The sequence below is a fragment of the Rhamphochromis longiceps genome, linkage group LG4 (genome assembly GCF_057381845.1).
Source record: "Rhamphochromis longiceps isolate RC_006_pf linkage group LG4, R_longiceps_female_GT1.1, whole genome shotgun sequence".
Classification (NCBI taxonomy): Eukaryota; Metazoa; Chordata; class Actinopteri; order Cichliformes; family Cichlidae; genus Rhamphochromis; species Rhamphochromis longiceps.
The window spans coordinates 10,934,661-10,952,794 of record NC_140560.1 but is presented as its reverse complement, the minus strand read 5'-3'; the positions used below and the strand labels follow the sequence as shown (position 1 = coordinate 10,952,794).

The 18,134-nt window shown below is 44.2% G+C and overlaps 1 protein-coding gene across 2 annotated transcripts in view; it reads right to left on the bottom strand.

Moving 5' to 3' along the window:
* Positions 1 to 18,134, bottom strand: part of LOC146671069 (E3 ubiquitin-protein ligase SMURF2) — a 55,023-nt gene that overhangs the window by 4,713 nt on the left and 32,176 nt on the right. For both annotated transcript variants that reach the window (XM_085403240.1, XM_085403242.1), the window contains 11 exons: positions 14,904 to 14,969; positions 14,289 to 14,373; positions 14,041 to 14,124; positions 13,439 to 13,653; positions 11,101 to 11,185; positions 8,383 to 8,541; positions 8,245 to 8,292; positions 2,887 to 3,088; positions 1,358 to 1,461; positions 1,088 to 1,202; positions 216 to 394 (listed from right to left, as the gene is read on the bottom strand). In XM_085403240.1, the coding sequence (XP_085259366.1) occupies positions 216 to 394; positions 1,088 to 1,202; positions 1,358 to 1,461; positions 2,887 to 3,088; positions 8,245 to 8,292; positions 8,383 to 8,541; positions 11,101 to 11,185; positions 13,439 to 13,653; positions 14,041 to 14,124; positions 14,289 to 14,373; positions 14,904 to 14,969 (1,342 nt within the window). The remainder of the gene's footprint in view (positions 1 to 215; positions 395 to 1,087; positions 1,203 to 1,357; positions 1,462 to 2,886; positions 3,089 to 8,244; positions 8,293 to 8,382; positions 8,542 to 11,100; positions 11,186 to 13,438; positions 13,654 to 14,040; positions 14,125 to 14,288; positions 14,374 to 14,903; positions 14,970 to 18,134) is intronic.

Genomic DNA, 18,134 nt, shown 5'->3' with positions numbered 1-18,134 from the left:
TTAACAGACCACTGATGTAAAAACTGGTTTTAAACCATAGGGGGCGCTGTCATCAAAGTTAGAAGAAGTAAACACAGTTATACCCCCCCACCCCACCCCTTTGCATAACATGTATTGACATAATGGGAATAAAATTGTGAGTGATGTGTTGTAATGATCCAGAAATCACAACAAAAAATGAAAAGAAAAGGAACGCTGCTCTGACTTGTACGTACAGGATCCAGACAAGACTGTTGTGCAGGTCAGGATCAACAGACTCCATGTCATCCAGGGTGATGGGTTTACCCAGCAGCTGTTTGTAGAAGGGTAAAGTAAAGCCCCCATCGATGTAGTGGCCATGGAACACTGCCATTCCCATGATACGGCCCACGAAGTGAAAGTATGACAAGTGCTCCTGAAGGCAGACAAAACAAACTTCAGTTTCCAAATGAATAGATGGCGGCGAGTTATCTGCAGACGTGAATGTTCACAGTGTATTTTGGACTCTTCCCCCAGACTGTGCTCAACATAAACACACACCTCTCTGACAGGAGGAATGTACAGTAATATGAAGCTGCTTCTACATGGCAGAAGCAGTAAATAACGAAGGTGAACCTACATCTCAACCACACTACGCAGAGGCTGCTTCTCCACTCACGCAAACATGAAAGTGCTAATTAATGTTAAATGACACCAGCTTAAACATAGCGCAATGACGCCGTGTAAGGTAAGACAAAACGCCAAGAAGTCCCTGATGGCAGCTGCACAGCAAGCTGTTATGAAAGAGGACGGCCTTGGTGTGACAGTGGCAACATCTAAAGGAACCAAGCAAGAGAAAAAAAAATTAGGAGACGAAAAGAAAGAAGGAGAGGAATGAAGGAAGAAGAAAGGAAAGAATGAAAAAGACAAAAAAGAGAGGAAGAAGAAGAAAGAAGAAGAAGGCAGAAGGGGAAGGAAGGAAGAAGAAGAAAAAATAGGAAATAAGAAAGATGTTTATGTGTGTTTATTTACTTATTTATTTAAGAAAAAGAAAATCCCATCTTTTTTGTGGACACTTGGTTCTAAAAGCATATTTCCAACATGGCTGCAGGTTATATGTGCAACTCACAGGATTGACTGCAGAGTCGGGGTTAATCTGCAGAGTGTAGATGTCATCACGGGAGTACTGGAACAGGCCGTAGTACGGGTTCAGCATCTCATGTGACAGCAGATAGAGCCACTCCCTGCACGGGGGTACAACAAGCATGGAAGAACAGAACAGAAAGCAGTTACACTCTCTGCACTGTAATCCCAGACCTAAACAGGAAAAGCACCTAACAACAAAACAGACGGGTATCAGGAGGCAGATGCCGTATTCACAGTTGGTCAAACTCTTTACCTCGCCACTCCTCCATAGTCGAGCCCCTCTTCACCTCTAAACTTCACCATCAGCCTTTTCCACAAATCCTTTGGCCTCATCTTCATCACCTGCCGATAGGATTCCTGCAACGCAGACACAAACATGTCAGGAACAGTGTCGACTTAGCTAGATGCTGATGTTAGAGTCACTGAGAAGACTCGCGTAATGCTGCGGCCGCTGTCAAAAATCGCGCGTGGCCAGTTCCCCCGTTACCTTCTGGTCATGAAGCACACATACAAGAACACAGCCCTGACCGCTGATCCTACACCTGCAGCTTTTGTGGCCATTGAAATGAAAGGCAATGGCTCAGAAGCCATGTTGAGGTCTTTTATGCTAATATGGCAGTGCATTTTTTTGGTTTTTTAGCAGTTGCTTCCAAGGATTTAGGACGACCTAAATCAGCGTTCCTCCCACGTGCGACCGGCTCACAGTGTCGTGTGGGGGGGATTCATTTAAAGTGGATTAGGGGCAGTTATAATAAACACAGTCGTAAGACTATAATAACACCGCCTCTTCCACAGCCAGGTTCCGCTGTGCCCTCCAGACGGAGCAGACAGGCTGAAGGGTGCTGGGGAAGAACTGGGAATGTCTTATCTGCGCCGAAAAAGGACACACGGAGACAGCTCTGACAGTCCACCGCCTAACACTCGCCTGTTCACTCATAATTTAATGCTTCAGCTGGTCTGGAGAAACTATGCAGTTATGTCTCGCTCAACCTCAAGATGTCCTCTGCCCCGCCTCCCCCCCACCTCCACCCTCTCTCTCGCTCACATCGAGATCAGCCAACAAAAATGTCTTCGTTCAGATTAACAGACGTGGCTGTTCCAGCACATTCCAGTGCATATTTTATGAGGGTCATGCAGTCTGTTGCAGGTGTTGTTGTTCTGGTGAAGGCCCTGCACGTCATAAGACACGGGAGGAAAAAAAACGAAGAAGGAGAAAAAACCCCAAAAAACCCTCCCCCGCTGAGAAAATGTACTTCATCTCGAACAAGAGGGTCTGCTTTAGATTTTGAACAGACTGCCTTCACACATCATAGATAACTGTGTGCGTGCGTGCAGGTGTGTGTGTGTGAGAGAAATCGCTCTTACAGCCAAACTGCTATGGGCAACGACCTTTATGGGAGCACACACGGAGAACAGGGGAGAAAAATACCTATAAATAACGTGTGCAATTACAAGCTGCTCAGCGGGTACACAAGTAATTGTGGTAGTTGCTCAACTTACAAGGCATGTAATTTTGTAGCATTATGGAGAAATTGAGGGCATTGATTGTTGTGTGTTTTTGGGGAGGTTTTTTTTGCCAAATGTCAATATGTTGGCTGGAGTTTTAGGTTAAAGGATCAGGTGGTTGTGCAACGGAGCGCATTTATTATTTCCACAATCTCATTTCAAATGTTTCGCACATGCTCTGGCTCTCAAGTGAATACTCTCCTGGTTTAAATCACGTACCAGTTTCTGAACATGCAAGCTTTAGTTGTAACGAGGACTTTTCCTTTCCCTACTCACCTCAAAGATCTCCTCGCGGGACACCTCAATGCGACAGTGGCCGGCCTGAGGCTGCTGCTGAGACAGTTCCTGGCGAAGGATCTTGAGCTTCTGAACAAGATCTCGCTTGTACTTGGGCACCGTGAGGCACTCGGCCTCCTCGGGGAGCTGACCGGGGGACACCAGAGCCTGCTGGGCCTGATCCTTCAACTGGTTCTGACGACTGCAGGGGAAAGATCACACGGAAAGGCAGAGGAAGATGAGAACGGGCCAAAAGAAGGAGACAAAAAGACACACATCGCTTGAGAGAAAAATAAGCAAGCACTAGTGCAAGAATAACAAGAGAAAAGCCAAAAGGCTCAAAAACGCGTACTTTCTTAGTCCTTTGCTGAGTGCAGGGAATGAGGAGTAAACACACTGAGGTCATCTGGTAAGAACATCAAGTCAAACAGCTCCTCACATACACACAGACATATAGTAGGTGGAGGTGGGATTACTGGAGGTAAGACATCACAACGTGCGCACGCATACATTCCCCCACACCTGGCAGAAACCTCGCACACAGAGATGACTGAATTGAAAACTGTCTTTTAAAAAAAAAATACATACTCTGTTGTTTTTGACTCATCACATAAACTTGAGCTAATGTAAGGTCCTCAAGGCCATCCCTCAGAGATGTGCAGGCACATTCTGACAAGTCCAAAAGTTTGTCACCAACAGTCGGCGAGAGAAAAGCCTACACACGCTGTCATACCGCATACTGGCCTACAAAGTAGAAAAGCAGCAACTAGATATTTGGTCAAAAGTAAGTCAAGGCAGGATTTACCGTCTGCTTTGGCATATGGAAAATGTTGTGTGGAAGGGAAAAAGAAAAGCATGGATCTATACAGCTAAACAGAAGAGTCACAGTCGGCCTTCACTAAAGCTACTCCCCAGTCAGGTCTAAAGTCTTACATATCACAACACGAAAATGGTCTTAAAATTAGGCTACGTCCACGCTAATACGTTTTCGTTTCAAAATGCATCTTTTTCTCTCCGTTTTGGCCTCCCGTCCACACTGAGACGCCGTTTTAGTTCAAGGAAAATGCAGCGTTTTGAAAACGCATACATTTAATGCCGTTTTCGCTTCACAGTGTGGACAGTGAACCCGGAGCCTTTTCGAAAAGGATGACACATTTTAGTCGTGTGACCAATTAAACTAAGATAGTAGAGGGCATTATACAGCAGTTGTTTTGTTTGCTCTCAATTTTGACAGTCCTCTCAAAGATTAATATCAGTTTGTACATGCTCCAGATAGCTTTTCTTCAAATTCTTTAATTCTCACTCGTTTTTGCAACTTTGTACTTTTGTGTTGCTTGCAGCAACAACTCCACCTCATTGTTAGCCCATTTAAAAAACTCGGTGCTTTTCCTCGACATTTTGCAGCGACGCTTCAAAGAGCCGGAAAGTAAATAAACAGCAGACAGTAATGAGGCAGGTCGAATCTTCTTGCGTTTCACACATGCACAGTACTGGAACGTAAGCGTTTTCAGCCGTTTCAATGTAGACGCACAACTCTGTGAAAACGATAGTTATCCGGGCTAGTGTGGACGTGGAGCGTTCTGAGGCTAGTGTGGACGTAGCCTCAGCCAAATACAACCTGGGATGAATAATAAAAGGTCACATATTGTTACGCTGTGTCACATATTAATACACAAACATTCAGCTGAAATGCAGAAGGAATGTGTAAAAAATTAAGTGCATCCTAATAACGGCACAATGCTGCTGTGCTTGGGATCAGAGTCCTTTTGCACGACCCAATTTCAGCCAAACTTTAGCTGTCAGACAGACGGCCTCATATTTGACTCTAGAATACTTTGGTATACAGAGGAGTTCATGGTCGACTCAGTGACTGTGAGGTGCCCAGGTCCCGTAATAAGCCCAAATCATCACGCCTCCACACCACTGCGTTTGATTTTCACCAAATATTACATATTTGTAATATTACATCCATCCATCTGTCGAATGTAGAATGATGGGTTTTAAAACCAATCTTTCCCAGATTGATGGGCAGCAACATTTGCTTAATTACGATGAGTGCTGGTCTCTTTCCTCCATGGCATTGTGTTAACACACACCTGAAAGGCCCGAACTGACAAAACCTCAGTTTATATGAAGACCCTCACCCTTGCTAATCATCAGTTAACAAACTACACTTGATTGGCAGCACCTGGCTGCCATTACTCTCTTAATTCCTATGAAACCAGTGAAAAGGTTGGATTTTGACACACTGCATCTGCATTGGGCGTTGTACATCTGAAGCCATATTTACCTAATTTTAAGACCAAAGCATTTGAAAATGTTCACAATTAAAGAGTTTCTATGGTTCATTTTTGACAAGTGTTCAGTGTTTTTCTTTATAACTCGCTCTTTAAACTATAAAAGCTTCAAGTTGTGCATTATTAGGAACACGGCCACTTTGATTGACGGGTTGGAGGTGAGTAGGCTGTTCGTTTTCAGTTAAGGCACTGAACTGAATCGTGCGGTTGATGTTTTTTTGAAGCATTTGTAAAGCACTTGTCTGTCAAGAATGATGGCCTGTGGTATGGTTAACTGTAACTACAACCCACCTGTGAGTCTGTGTGACAGTTTGGGTATTTTATTTGATGCTACTTAGTACTATGTCTATATGTTTCAGCTCGCTAGGTAATAGCTTCACCATCTCATCCAACAGAGGTCGTTCACAAAGCACTGGGTGGTCATGTTAATCTTCTTTAGATCTAAATGTCTGCATCAGACTGCTCTACATAAGTATAAAGTAAGCAGAGAATAAAACACTAATGTTTTAATTTAAACACTGCTGCCTTTTAAAGTTCTTACCGCCCGATCAATAGCGAGACTGTGATCTTTGTCTGAGGCTAATGATGACCAAGCTCCCGACTCCAGTGTAGAATACAACTTTTGAGTTTGGTTTGGGAAGAACGCCTCAGAGGGGGGTACACAGCACACACACAGAGTCAAAAGAGCCTCTATGAGGCCTTCACTAAAGGATTATTTACACAGTGGCCTTTTGCACTTCAGTGGCCCGGGGGGGCAGGCATGAGCAGGGTCATAAACACCAGACTGTGGAGCTGAGCACAGAGGGTGGCTGACACACACACACGCACACACCACAGTCTGCGGGCACAGTATGGCTATGTAGGAAGTAACACTCAAAAGGGACGCCAAGGTTAAAACAATCATGTCCACGCCAACTTTTATCAGGTTTTCAGTGAGGCAAAGAAACACAGGGAGGAGACCTAAAAACGTGTCCAGAGTTCGTTTAGCTCAGCACTACTACCTTAAACTATCCACCCAACAGCTTGCATTCCCCTGCACCACAATGACAACTTCTTGAAAAAGTGACTGAGTTTGGTTTTGGTGACTGCCAGGCAGAATCCAGTTTGGCTTTTCAATCACTTCCTGCTATCCCAGAAAGCCACAGGGCCCCATAGGACACTGAAGACCTCCTTGTGAAGCCCTTTATTTCCTGCAGACTAGACTTAGAGGGAGGGAAGGCAGGAAGGGCACTCTCCTGACAGCCCAAAATACTGTAGACACTCAGATGTTGGGAGGGAAGGAGCAGGAGAGGAGGCACAAGCATCTCTCGCTGCACTTTCCCCCATAAATCAAAACGTCCCTGCTCCGTCTCTCTGTCTCTTTCGCTCACAGTCGTCGGCCCTACGGCTCTGTTCTCCTTCCAAAAGCTCACCGAGGAGCACGACTCTGGTGCATGTTACCTGAAGACGCTCACTGCAAAGACAAGTTGTTGCAATAAAAGCAATGTTTTCGCTGCGCAACAAATCACAAACGTCTGAGAGGCTAATATCATTTCTCATGCAACTGTACAGACGGGCAATTCTGCAGCCAGGTCTTAAAACCAGACGAGGATTCGGTTACCTATTGGACAGTGACCTTGACCATTCAAGCGGCTGGAATCTGCAGAGGATTGCAACATCACAGAGGAAGTTTAACCAAAACCACACTCTTGATGCTCAGGATGTTTCTTTAGCAAATAAAAAGAGGGCAATAAACTATAACACTGACAGATGTATATATAAATATATATATATATCTCAAACATTTTTCTGGGGTGACAGCACACGGAGGGTGAACATTTTTTAAAAATCTGATAGAAGGCAGATGTCTTGAAGGAAATGCATGAAGAATGATGTGTTTTCCAGACTTTTGTCACGAGTTAGAAAGTCATTCCAAAGCTGTGACAGAACGTAAAAAAGCCTATAGATGATCTATTATATGGTAGTTGTAAAGAGAAAGGATTAACATAGATTTATGGAGGTTTTGCATATCTCAGACCAAGGTCCAAGTGTTCTTGAGTAACCAAGACTTAACACACGCACACACAAAAAGAGGAACCACACAGCACAAGAACTCCAATAACTGCAGACATTTTTCTATCTTACTTTAAAAACACACACCCACTTATTAGCTAATCTTCATATCATAATTTATACACAATCAAAATTCCATTTTTTCTCCTTTATACATCTGGTCATAATTATGCTTATGACAAATTATTATAAACAAATGTGGCATGCAAAGCAACCAATTTTATTTTTTTAACTTTGTTAGGAGGGCCACAGGGCCCAGCTAATCCAAAAGCCCAAACACGTCCTTTGATCCATCAGAAAAGAGAAGGAGGGGAAAAAAAGAAGAAAGAAACATGATCTCCGTGTCGATGCATTCCATCTCTGCACGGAGCAGGAATGAGGTCAGGCGGAGAAAGCCCACCAAAGCGCCCGTACACTTCTGCAGCTTTTGCAGAGCAAAGGCCTCTGGGTAATTCTACGGCGGCTGCTGATGCTTCTACGCAGTGTGTGTTTGAACAGCTGCGCAGGGGAAGAAATTCTGAACATGTGCATCCCCGCACGCCGACATGCACCGAGCGCGGGCCATTACAGTTCCTTCATTTACTTTGGGCATAGAATTTATGCTTCGCCTCCTGGACGTTGAGACGCTGCTCGGCCGCAGACACGCCAGCCTCGGTTTCCACTCTGCTATTTGATGTCTGGCCAAAGACAGCTTTGTGACGGATAGTGTGCTAAAACGCCTTTACGATCAAAACCCTCTGCATGGACTGAGGAATTTGGAAATTTGAAAAGAAAGAGCGTGCGGGGGAAGTGCCCTGTGTATGTATTTCTGTGGGTGAGTGCTCACAGACGTCTGCTCAGCAGAAGCAGTGCGCTGGGTGTTGAACGTCTGCAGGTGGTGAACACGCAGGATCCTGGGGCAAAAACATTGGCTCAGAGGGAGGCAAACTATACGAATGAAGTCTGGCAGTGTCTGCTTGTGTGTGTGTGTGGGTGTGTGTGTGTTGCTGGCACAAAGCCCGACCCTTACCTGACATTCTGACTCTCGATGCCTCCTCGAGAACCATTTGGACTTGGACTGCAGAGACGAAATGGAAAGAAAAATAAATCTTTGCTTTTGCATCGGTCTATTTCACATTTTTCCCCGATTGAAGCGTCCCATGCTTACTTTAGGACTAGATGCAGGTTAGCGGAGAGGCGCGGGTCTGTGAACTGTGTGGTTCGGTTGTTATGATCGACGAAGTACACTCTCCCGGTTGCCGTGTTCCGTATTTCCCATCCCGGAGGTAGAGGACCCAGTTCCTCACAGTTTACATTACTCAGATCTCTGAGGTGTACGAAAACAGCAAACAAAGAGTTAGAAAGCGCAAATTTAATGTAGGGTAGATATGAAACACGTGAAAGCACTAAGCACTGAAAAGAATTAAAGCAGACAGCGGGATTCTGAATGTCTGAGAAATCACTTTTATTCTGTTTTTCTTCTTCCTCCCATCTAAAACTATTTACAGCTGCCCTTCAGCCTTTCAGCTGGACTCCAGGGAGACCAAGACGTTCAGAAATTGCAGCTACGCTGGCGCTAACCTTTCAGTTTTTAAGATTTGGAGCCAAAGTGACCAGAGCCTCACAAGCTGTGGCTCCTGACAGGCTCCTATCTAGACCAATAAAAACATCCTCTATCACTCATAATCTCATTGGATGCAAGACAGAAGTGATCAGTCGTGATTTATTGAGCGAGCGCACTGAAGTCTGTTTCTACACATTTTAGAGATTGTGCATTCTTTCAGAATACGGTAATCAATAAGATGCACATGCCTCAGCGGGTGTTACTCAACAGCCTCTGGTATGACTGAGTGAGACCTGTGTGCTGTTGGCCATGTGGTTCGGGCCTTTCGGTACTCATGCCAGAGGACCGAATTGCTCTCAGAGCCCCGTGACATGGGTCTTCTCACAGCATGTTAGGCTCATAATTATGGGCTCAAATTGTGGTCATAAATATTTTGTACTTGTAAAAAAGATTTGTGTGTGCGTAAAAAAGATTTGTGTGTGCGTAAAAAAGATTTGTATGTGTAAAAAAGATTTGTGTGTGCGTAAAAAAGATTTGTGTGTGCGTAAAAAAAATTTGTATGTGTAAAAAAGATTTGTGTGTGCGTAAAAAAGATTTGTATGTGTAAAAAAGATTTGTGTGTGCGTAAAAAAGATTTGTATGTGTAAAAAAGATTTGTGTGCGCGTAAAAAAAGATTTGTGTGTGGACTTAGAAAAAAAACCCCTGCAAGTTACAAGTATGGATTTTTGACCCTATTTTTCTTCCCTTCATCTGATTGGTCAATGTCATGTCAATCACAAATGTAACAATCCAATCAGAGAACAGATGGGTTTGGCTGTCAAGGGGCGCTTTTTTTGAACTGCAGGTCTTTGAAGGGAATAAATGCCCTTTTACATGCCAACCCAGCGTTTTCCTTCATCACCACGAAGGAAAACAGTCTGTGGTTGTCAGAGTTTGGTGATTTTTATGTCACAGGTCTACGTGTTTAATACAGGGACTTCCACAGCCTTTTCAACAGCGCTGCGGACCGCGGGGTGGGGGCGGGCAGTGTTTTGGAAATGACAGTCTTCATTACAAAGCTTTCTTCGTTATGAATTAGCATACATGTTTTTATTGAACATTTGAAGAACTAGCAAAAAAAACAAACTCTTGTAGAGGACATAAAGTCAGAGATAGAAAAGACAAGGAGCAGGTGCATCTAGTACAGGTAGAGCAGCTGCAAAAACCCACAGAGCCCAGCAGCCAGCGTAACAAATTCTGGATCCTTTGCTTTTAGTTAGCAGTTAGCATTAGCAGCGTATCCTGCATCCGATGTGAAAGGACTTTTATGCTGCGCACTGTGACTCACAGTAATGGTCCTGGGTCAGCCCTGACTTTGTGTTAAACTAATCCTAAAGTAATAATGTTATTTCTAACCACTGATATACCACAACTTTTTCCTTTCAACAGCTACTGAAAGTTAGGGGACCTAGCTGCTATCGGATATTTATATAGCGATCCTCCAGCTTCAAACGGTATCACCCTTCAAGGACCTGCAGTTCAAAAAAGCGCCCCTCTGACAGCCTAACCCATCTGTTCTCTGATTGGATTGTTACATGTGTGATTGACATGACATTGACCAATCAGATGAAGGGTAGAAAAATAGGGTCAAAAATCCGTACTTGTAACTTGCAGGGGTTTTTTTTCTAAGTCCACACACAAATCTTTTTTACGCACACACAAATCTTTTTTACACATACAAATCTTTTTTACGCACACACAAATTCTTTTTACACATACAAATCTTTTTTACACACACACAAATCTTTTTTACACATACAAATCTTTTTTACGCACACACAAATCTTTTTTACACATACAAATCTTTTTTACGCACACACAAATTCTTTTTACACATACAAATCTTTTTTACGCACACACAAATCTTTTTTACACATACAAATCTTTTTTACGCACACACAAATCTTTTTTACACATACAAATCTTTTTTACAAGTACAAAATATTTATGACCACATTTTGAGCCCATACATAATCAGCTCCAGGTTTATGGCGCACTGCAAGGCGACCGGGAATAACACGAGCTATGGATTCTGTCAGGGGGACCGTGAAGTATAAGAAAGAAGGATAAGTGATTTTGGTGTCTTCCCCATTCCCCCCAATTAAAATAGCCAATTGTCTACCACAGACAGTCTGTGTGCAGTGACCTGAAACTTTTGATTCTAGCAGCATATCATGAAAAGTGGAGCCAAGCAACAGGTTTGACTACATTTATTCTAGAAGCATTTTTGGCTTTAAACTAGTGTTATGTGTATGCATTTGGACGTCCTGTGAAGAATATACCTGGGTACCCTGGGATCGTGCCACGTGCTGACACCTGTCTGAGTGTGGAGGAAGTAAACTTGTCCTTGCTGTGTTGTCCTTTGCTCTGTAGTAAGACAAAAACATACAATTAATCGTTCATTATATGTTCGCTTGAACACTTAGATTAGGCAATTAAATGTGCATCAAATCATCCAGACGAATTTGAAAAAACAGAGTTGAGTTTGTATGCCACTGGGCGACCCCCGTCTGCATTCGAGCGTGATAGACAGATGGAGTTTAAAAAACTGCTCGAGTCAGTGGAGATCCCAAAAGGCAGCCTGAAAGTGGCGGCAGGGAGGGGGTGAGGTGAGAGACAGGGAGATGAACGCTGGAGAGACTGGAGGGGGGGGATGTCTGACTCTTTAGTTGGTGAGCTCATTCATCATGGCATGACATATATTTCCATGGAGCTGCTTGCCAAGAGAGAGCTCTTCGCTGGCATCCCTTTGGCTGTGCTAGCCTACTTTAATACGCACGTACACACGACCTTACAAACCCACCACTTAGCCGATGAGCGCGCTGCACGCTCGAGGCGCGGGCAGACATCTCTTGGCTCATGCGGGAACCAAAAAGCTGCTGACAGGTTTTACGTGAAACCCCGAAGAATTAACAAAGTAAGGGCAGAGTGAGGACGTACTTATATTGCTGGATCTGTCTAGCTCCAAGTGCGGTTTCAGTTTATGGGCCGGTTCAAGCCTAATCTCAAAGAAACAACATTGTAAAGTCAATTCATAGATCCAATTTAAAAATCAATCAATAAATAAATACACCCTCCCCCTGGAAAGTCATCTAAATAGGCCAGATTGGATCTTTTTGGCAGGTCTGTTCTGTCCTGCAGGCTGTACAATGAACCCCCCTCGCTCTAGCTTCTCCTTTAATTAAGCCACAGGATCCTTAGAGCTTTATTCAGACATGCTAAGCAAGTACAGGAGGCTTTCTCACGGTCTTGTTACACTGGCTGTATGTGCAAATGAAAGGTCACTCTCTGAATCAGCAGCTTTTGGTGTTATCAGAAAAAATTGAATGAATTGATGCCTAAACATCATAATCTTTACTTGTTTTCGGTCCAGCCGAGGTTGCTTCTTCTGGCACTCATGTTAACTCGATTAAGAGAAAGAGGTACAGAGATGGGGAGCAAAGGAGGTAGAGGACCAAGCATAGCAATGCTTGGAGCCTCCTAATCTGAGGGACTGAGGGCAAAGCTGTGATACGCTTCTATGGCTCTGGCTCCCAAATCCTGCAGATGATGTTACTGTGAGGATAAACAAAATTCCCTTGAGCTGTGCAGGGAAACACAGCCTGTGTGTGTTTGCTTTTATATGAATGCGTTTGATTGTCTGCTTCCAAAAAAACAAAAAAATCAGGGGAACAGAGGGGGGAAGACTGTGTCTGCAGCCAGCTTTTAACAGTTAGATCAATTCAATTAGATGGTCTAAAACGGAGCCAGTATTTCAGGCTCCTTGTGTCGAACTGCAGAGTCATGTGAGCAGCGGCCGACTGAATGAGGACGCAGATTAGCTGGGCTCAGCGTTGAGCAGGGAGGAGGGCCAAGCAATTAACACAACAGCAGTAGAATGATGGCACTATTTGTTGTGGAGGCGGCTTTCGCTGGAGATTTATCTGCATTAAGATTAGAAAATCTGGGTCAAGTGCAGAACTATTAGCACAGTGCACTGAATTATATCACTTTTTTTTTAAAAGATTGGAAGACTATCTTTTCAGAGAACTCAAGTTCAACTTCACCATTTCAAAAGAACTGAACTGATTAGTCAGATTAGTTAATAACCTGTTTGTCTGTCAGGAGGAGTAGGAGTTTATGACTCTTGCCACCAGTAAGAATGATTTTATTATAAGTGATAAAAGATATAAAAAATTCAGAAAAGAAAACAGAGAAACAACAATCAGAAGATGCCCTATGAGCAATGGCTTGGCGACAGTGGGAAGGAAACACTCCCTTTTTACAGGAAGAAACCTCCAGAAGGACCAGGCTTAGGGAGGGGCAGCTATCTGCTTAGACCGGTTGGGGGTGAGGGGAAGAAGAAAGGACTAGAGACAAATTGTGGAAGAGAGCCAGAGATGAATCACAACTAATGATTACGTTCAGAGTGGCGAATAAACAGTGAAGAAGAAATGCCCCGTGCATTATGGGAAGCCATGACTCGTATAGGAATTCTTTCAGTGCATTTGCAGCAAATGATGACAGTTTGTCAATCTTCTGCAATCACTTACTCAGAACGGTGCACAACCTGCAAAAAGCATGTAAATGTGACATTTTTAGTCTTTTCACCAGGCTGTGCGCATGTTCACAAATACTAACCGTATCCCTCGGGAAGGTCAGGGTGCGTGTGCAGATGGGTTCTGCTCATGTAGTTGCGGTGCCTCTGCGAACGGACCCGTCTCTCCTGCGCTCGCTGGTCGCCGTTGCTCGGCGGTAACGCTGTGGTGGGCGTGGCGCCGTTCGTGCTAATAGGCGTGTTCTCGTCCACAATGCAGCTTAGAGGACGGCCGGGGCTGGAGTACTCCGATGCCGGCCTGAGAGGGCAAAAAGGCAGGTAGGAGGAGTTCAATAATTAACAGAAGAGTGTGGCTGACGTCAGAATCGAGTAATAAATACAAAAGAGGTTGCTTGAGACATTAAAAAAAAAAAAAAAAAGAACCTAAGAAGAAAAGGCAGAGGAAAAAAAGAGATGCCTTCATTTCTGCTCTTCTCAGCTCCTCCGTATCATTTAACGCCACTGTCTGAAGCAATTTGTCTGACACCTTTTTTTTGTTTTTTTTTCCCCCCTTCAAGGAGCCCACTCAATTTTTCTCCAGAGCTCCCCAGTTTGGGAGCACTGAGGCCAGTGATGTGGATTTCCATCAGCCTGCTGCTGTTTGATTTAAGAGGTCTGGCTTTGAGATTCTGCAGAGTGTACTCACCTGGTAGGCCTCTCCCACTGTGTGGTGCGTGTGATGTGGTTCAAGTACTGGATGCGCCCAGACGCGGTCCTCCTCTCCTCCCAGCTGGCAGCAGAAACGTACACAGACACAGCACACGGTTAAGCAGACACAGAAGCATCTAGTAGACGCGCTGCCCCCTTTCACTACATGCAGATATCGTATTCTTATATGAATTTCAAAAATAATATCTCTTCCGAGAAGACAAGAGAGTTCCCCGACTCACTCACCCATCTGGAAGATCATTGTCAAACAGCCGACTGCAGTCCACCACAGGACCTCCTGTGCCTATCCGGTCCCTCGACTGCAGGCTCACTACAGCAACACATGGCAGACAGATGCGCGCACACACACACACACACACACACACACACACACACACACACACACACACACACACACACACACACACACACACACACACACACGTGTTACTAGACTGCAACTCACAGCGTAGGCACAGATATTTTATCCATGCACAAAATGGAACTTTGTGTCTTTAGTAGAAGCAGGGAAAAGGTTATTTCTTTTTAATTTTTTTTTTTTTTTCAAATCAGAGGTATGCTGAAGGGTCTGGTTAAACAAAAATGCATTTCCTTCCAGATCTTTTTTTGTTTTTAAACTTCTGCCGGGAGCACGTGGTAAATCTGAGCTTCAGTGATGTATTTTGTGTGTGACAAAAGAAGCAGATTTTCAAGCAACATTTGGCAGGTCGCATTCATTTTGAGCTGTTTATACACGTGAGAAGCAAAACAGAACACTGCGATTCTTCTACAACCTCTGTCAAAGGAAGTTATAAAGTATCACCGGATAGTTTTACAGCGGGCACACAAAACCGTACTCACCCACTATCTGGCCCCTGACTGTGTCGCTGTCGTTGGGACTCAGTTTGTTCAAGTCTAGTCTCTGATCTGTTCAGGAGAGAGTGAGAGAGGCAAAGAGGAGAGGAAGAAGCCAATCAGACAGACAGGAAATGAGAATAGAGATGAAAGGAGGAGTAAAAAGAACAAAAGAAAAAAAAGGATTCATCAACTTCAGAAAGACATGTAAACTAGCGTGTGTTGGGATGTATTCATCTCCCCGCACACTTTGGATAATTCCCACTGCTCTGTATCATTTACATCACTCAGAGTCTCCGTCATTATCTGTCTCTCATTCTTCTGTCTGCAGACCACAGCTTGGCTGTGCCCTGGAACAGATGGTCTGCTCCGTGGAACAGCCACTGGCAGTAAAAAACAAAAACTCACTGAGCATCGGTACAGAGCGGGCTTCAGTTCAAATGCTGGGGTCAAACATTTGACAAATTTCAGTACAAAGCCTGCACTATTCCGCTCAGCCTTAGCGTGGACATGAACTTCTGCCAAAGTCTGGAAACTCTTTGTCTGAACTTCTTAAAGTCTGCGGAATTTGAGAGTGAGTGAGAAACGGAGAGAGATCAGGCGGAAAAGAGAGAAAGGAAAAAAGAAGTTGCCTGCAGACATGAGAAATGCCACTATCTGCTCTCTGTTGTCTGGGTGTCATGCAGATCAGCTCAGGATGTGTGTCTAGACTAAACAGGGACCAAAACTGGCAACGGTCGAAGCGTTACGAGGCTGGCCGGAGGTCAGCAGCCACTGACAAAACAGAAAATGTACTCGTGCTGAGGTTGGATGAAAGTGTATACATGTAAATACTTGCACAGTCATATACAAGAGGACATGAAACATAAACGTTGCAATTATGTATAAATGTTACAGTCAACCCGAGACGCTCTACAATTATACACAAAAGTTGTACTCTGTGCCCTCGGTAAGGCTTGTGGAGGGGACTGAATGGCAAGTGCTGGTAAAAGCACACACACAGACAAAAGAATGACAAACGCACACAAGGGGAGAGACCACAACACTACATATCTATGCTTACACTTAAATAGCTGCACAATTATGCATGTCCGCGTGAAATGACCGGTTGTCTAGATCGGCAGACGGAGATAGAGCGAGATTAGTCACAATGGCATTTGTGTGTGTGTGTGTGTGTGTGCGCGCGCGCACATGTTCCCAGTCTACAGAGGAGACTCGAGGAGAAACCCGAGGGGTGAGGAGAAGGCCAGGAGAGAGAGAGGGAGAGAGAGACAGCGAGGGGAAAAGCGGGAGGCAAACCACTCACAGCTGTGGCACAAGGTTCAGGTTTCCTGTGTCCCTCCAGGAAAACAACAATGTCAGGAGCTTCTAGGAAAACTGGTGGGATTCTTTCACGGTTCTGCCTACAAGACCGCAGGCCCATGGAGCAGGTACTGGCTCAGACTCACTCCAGACCGCTTTTGCTGAAGCTACAACAATCTGGCAGGGCTTTTATATAGGGAGCCATTAACTAAGACCTTCGTCTCATTTATCCAGTTAGCTTCTGACATGAGACATTTTTACCGTAATTGCTGGGTGATGTTAAATGGCTCTTCCTGTTCTGGCAGGGGCAGAGTGCTGACCCCTCTCACACCCCGGTCTGGCCTCTGTCAGGCTTAGCGAGTGAGACAGGGCACTAAATGGAGCCACTCTAAGTTGCAGTCGCGTAGCTCTGGCAACAGCGGTGTGGACAGATAGTCCAGCTTCAGTGAGCTGTGGAGGTCTGATGGCCGTAAATGACAATTTAACTGCTGTCATCTTCTCCAGCAGATTGTAATAAACCGAGTAAATCAAATAACGCATAAAGAGCTAATAGAAAAAAAAACTGAGGTCATCCAGACATATTTTAAAGTACAAGATCCAGATAAAATAAACCTCACATCAGCCTGCTGTTGAGGTTGGCCTCCTCTGCCAGCTTTCTTCCGATTCGCTACCCCTGGCAAACAAAAGCTTTGAACAGCATGTGGGTGGAGCCCTGTGACTGAGATGACCATATTAGGAATATCTGCTCTTAACTACATCATACAGAGCCACGAGCACAAAAAACAGTCTGAAACTGAGCCTTTAGCATTTGTCACACTACACATGTGTGACAAGTATAAGGAAAACTGTAATAGATCATCTTTAAAGTTTGTGATTTCATACTTGTTTTCATTGAGATCAAGTCCCTCTGTCTCATTAGCAAAGCACAGGCTAATCCTAGCAGCTGCTAATTAATGCAATGAACATATTAACAGTCAGTTTGGAAGGAAAAGCCCTCTTTTAAGTGTGAGGAGAGCAAGAGTTCTTTAAATCTCAATTTTAAGGAAGTCCCGTTAAAGAAAATGTCTGAAAAAACAAAGATTACGGATATCCTGTTCCACATGCATTATAATTTAATGCAATATATTAAGTAGGAGCCTGACAGTGTCTCTGTATGTATTAAGCAACTGGATGTCAAGGAAAAGTACAATGCAGCAGTATTTTAGCATGTTTATTATCAATTTTCACAACAACCTGGAGAGGACTCACGTTTTAACCTGTATTCATATCTTATTAACACATTTAGTCTTCAGGACCTTCATTATCTGAATCAGAATTATTTTAATATGTCAAATATACATTTCGTAATAATCAACCGACAACTATTAGGAAGCATCCTTCTATTAACTATGCTCCAAAATATTTTACATTTCTTTAATTCCTGGGAATTTAGTGCTCCTTTAATCAAAGTCTCAGCAGAGCTACACTGACCACCCCCTCCCCTGAGGCGGCCTTAAGCCAAGCCGGAGACAGATTTCCTTCAGCCTGTTCTAGTCTGCCCTCAGGTCCCCCCCACCAATTGGACATGCACACTTCACCTGACCCAGGAAGAATCTGTGAGGCATTCTACCCACCTCATCTGGCTCATTGCAGAAGAGATGTACTTTAAGTCTCTTCTGAAGGACTGAGCTCCACGCCTCATCCCTCACCAACTCTTTGGAGGAAACTCATTTTCACCGCTTGTATCTGTGATCTTATTTTTTTAGGTCACTACCCGCAGCTTGAGGCTCCCATCTCTCCACATCGCTGAAGATACTCCATGATCTGCCTGTCAATTTCTCAATCCATTCTCCGACTACTGACGTACGAGATCCCAACGCACATTAGACAAGAAACAGTGCAGTCCATCCTTTTCCCACAGAGATCCATGAACGCAGACTTAGAGCTGCTAATTTC